The sequence below is a fragment of the Echinops telfairi genome, unplaced genomic scaffold (assembly GCF_000313985.2).
Source record: "Echinops telfairi isolate 266 unplaced genomic scaffold, ASM31398v2 ScPeMD7_7458;HRSCAF=8496, whole genome shotgun sequence".
In the NCBI taxonomy this organism is placed as follows: Eukaryota; Metazoa; Chordata; class Mammalia; order Afrosoricida; family Tenrecidae; genus Echinops; species Echinops telfairi.
In genome coordinates, this window is record NW_022111358.1 from 30,034,447 (window position 1) to 30,036,849 (window position 2,403).

At 48.0% G+C, this 2,403-nt stretch overlaps 1 protein-coding gene across 1 annotated transcript in view; it reads left to right on the forward strand.

Moving 5' to 3' along the window:
- The first annotated feature begins 2,240 nt into the window (after positions 1–2,240).
- The window catches only part of NAGLU (N-acetyl-alpha-glucosaminidase), a 12,158-nt gene continuing 11,995 nt past the window's right edge, over positions 2,241–2,403 (forward strand). The window contains exon 1 of the mRNA XM_004707482.2: positions 2,241–2,330. Within this exon, the coding sequence (XP_004707539.1) occupies positions 2,241–2,330 (90 nt within the window). The remainder of the gene's footprint in view (positions 2,331–2,403) is intronic.

A 2,403-nucleotide genomic window follows, 5' to 3' on the forward strand; every position in this document is an offset into this window, starting at 1 on the left:
AGAATGAGGACCTGATGCCGGGGGTTTAAGTGGAGAGCAAATGTTTTGAGAATGATGAGGGCAATGAATGTACAAATGTGCTTGACACAATTGATGTGTGTATGGATTGTGATAAGAGTTGTATGAGCCCCTAGCAAAATGATTTAAAAACATAGCAAAGAGATATAAAATGTATATGAGGAAAACGAAAAACGTTTTTTAGAAAATGGAGGTTTTACATAAGGGTAGCCAAAGTATGGCACATTGGGCCAAAGATCTTCAGTGGCATGTTGAACCCGAACTGGTTTTTCAGAATAATTTCCTTTCTCAAAACCCTTGTACCCAGCGGGGATTGTAGAGGGTGTTTGTGTTGTGCCCAAATTACACTGTGTATGGCAGTGGGTGGCGGAGTAATGAAGCCCATAAAAGACAGCACCCTGAATAGTAATCTAAACAAGGAAAGGAACCGCACAAGAACGGGAGTCCCCAAACTGCAAAAGGTCCCCAGCCAGCCTCTTGGTCGGCTGGGTTGCGGCCACTAAAAGCAGGAGGCCTATGGGGTGAGTGGGTGGTATGATTAAAACCAAAATAAGGGCCCCCCAAATGGACATATGGGCCCACCTTGTGGGGAGAAGATGTAGACAAACATCCCTGACACTGCGGACAGTCACGAGAGCCCCAACCCTTACAAAAGTACACAAGTTCTGGATTTGCTACTCTTTATTGATCATCGGTTCTGTTAAACCAGTCCTTGGGAAACGGGGAAAGTTCTATTGAAGCTCACCATGGTTCCATTCACTGGGCTGCACCAATCTTTTCCATGAGGGGCAAAATCGCCTGTTTGTACATCACCGAGCACAACAAATTGTCCAGGGCAGCTGACACATTTGAGCTGGAACCCCATCGACAAAAATCAACGGAGTCACTTGACAAAGAAAACTCGCCCGCAAAGGATGCCCAGTAACTGTTGTTCAAAGGGACGAACGTATTCTCTCCCATGGTGCCGTTGGTAGAAAAGGCCACTGGTAGCCTGGACCCCCAGGTAACTGAGGCAAGAACTGGGGGATTTCGTACTGCCGCCCATTGGAGGGGCGAGGCGTCAACTTGTGAACTGGCAGTAATAAGGGCACACATGAACAAAAATAAGGCATATGGTCCCGTCTGCTGACCCTCAGGAGACATCGCTTGAGCTTGAGTCACTAGGGCCTTCAGTGCCTCCCACGTTCCTGGCGGGATTTGGGTGATGCATCTGTGACGACGATGTCTGTGGTCTTCCTCCCGGTTTTCGGAGGTGTGTTGACTGTGGCCCTCCGTGGGGCTCTCCTCGCTCAGGGACAGGTTCTCCATTGCCGTGTGCTGAGGGTCCATTGTGTAGGGTTGCATCAAATGTGTAGCCAGGCACCCAAATGTGCTTTCCCACTCCTTCTGGAAGTACACAGGCAAAACCTCTCCCTTGGGTTAGCATGGGACCAGGGCCCTTCCATTGATTGGCCACCTGATCCTTCCATTTAACCAGGGGTAATGGAATTGTTTGTGGCAACATTGAACCCCAATGCTTATAAGCTGGGGAAAGGCTTTGTTTGTCAAATTTTTAAAAATCCAATGTAAATAATGCCTCTGTTAACTTCTGTGGTCTTTTCCTCCCTATGTGGTCCCCCCTTTCCAATTGTTTTTTAAGAGCTGCATGAGCACGTTCAACAACACCCTGTCCCTGAGGGTTCTACGGGATGCCTGTTTAAAGAAGAGCGGAATGCAGTAAAAGAGGAGCTAGTGTAAGCCGGCCCATTATCAGTTTGTGTCGTATAGGGCACGCCCATCACAAGCATGGTAGTGTTGACTGCAGAAATTACTGCTACTGCATTTTCCTTCGATAAGGCTGTAGCAAACATACATGAAGAAAACGTATCTATAATAACATGTACAAATTTTAAACGGCCAGATTGGGGAATATACATTCCATCCATCTGCCAAAGGGCATTAGGGCGGAGGCCCCGGAGATTTACACCCATGGGTTGGAGGGGGCCCAACAGGAGTAACGGTCCACAAGCAGAACAAACAGGAACCAAATGTTTACATGTTGTTGCTTAGATAACTCTGGGAACAGGACTCAGCCCAATTGTGGAACTGAGTGTGCATCCGGTGAGCTGACTCTAAGGCGTGGACACCCACCAGTTCATCAGTCTGCTGACTGCCTGGATACGCTGCACATAGATCGGGTGATCTCTCTGTTCCAACAATAACTGCATGGAGGCCATCGCAGCATGGAGAGCACCTGGGATAGGTTGAATGACAGCCAGCGGAAGGTGAAGAACACTGACAGCCTGCTGGCTGTCAGAAAAAACATTGACGGGGTTAGGATAATCGCGCAAAAGCGCCAATAAGTCTCCATGCTATACAGAACTCAGATGTATAAATAACATCAGG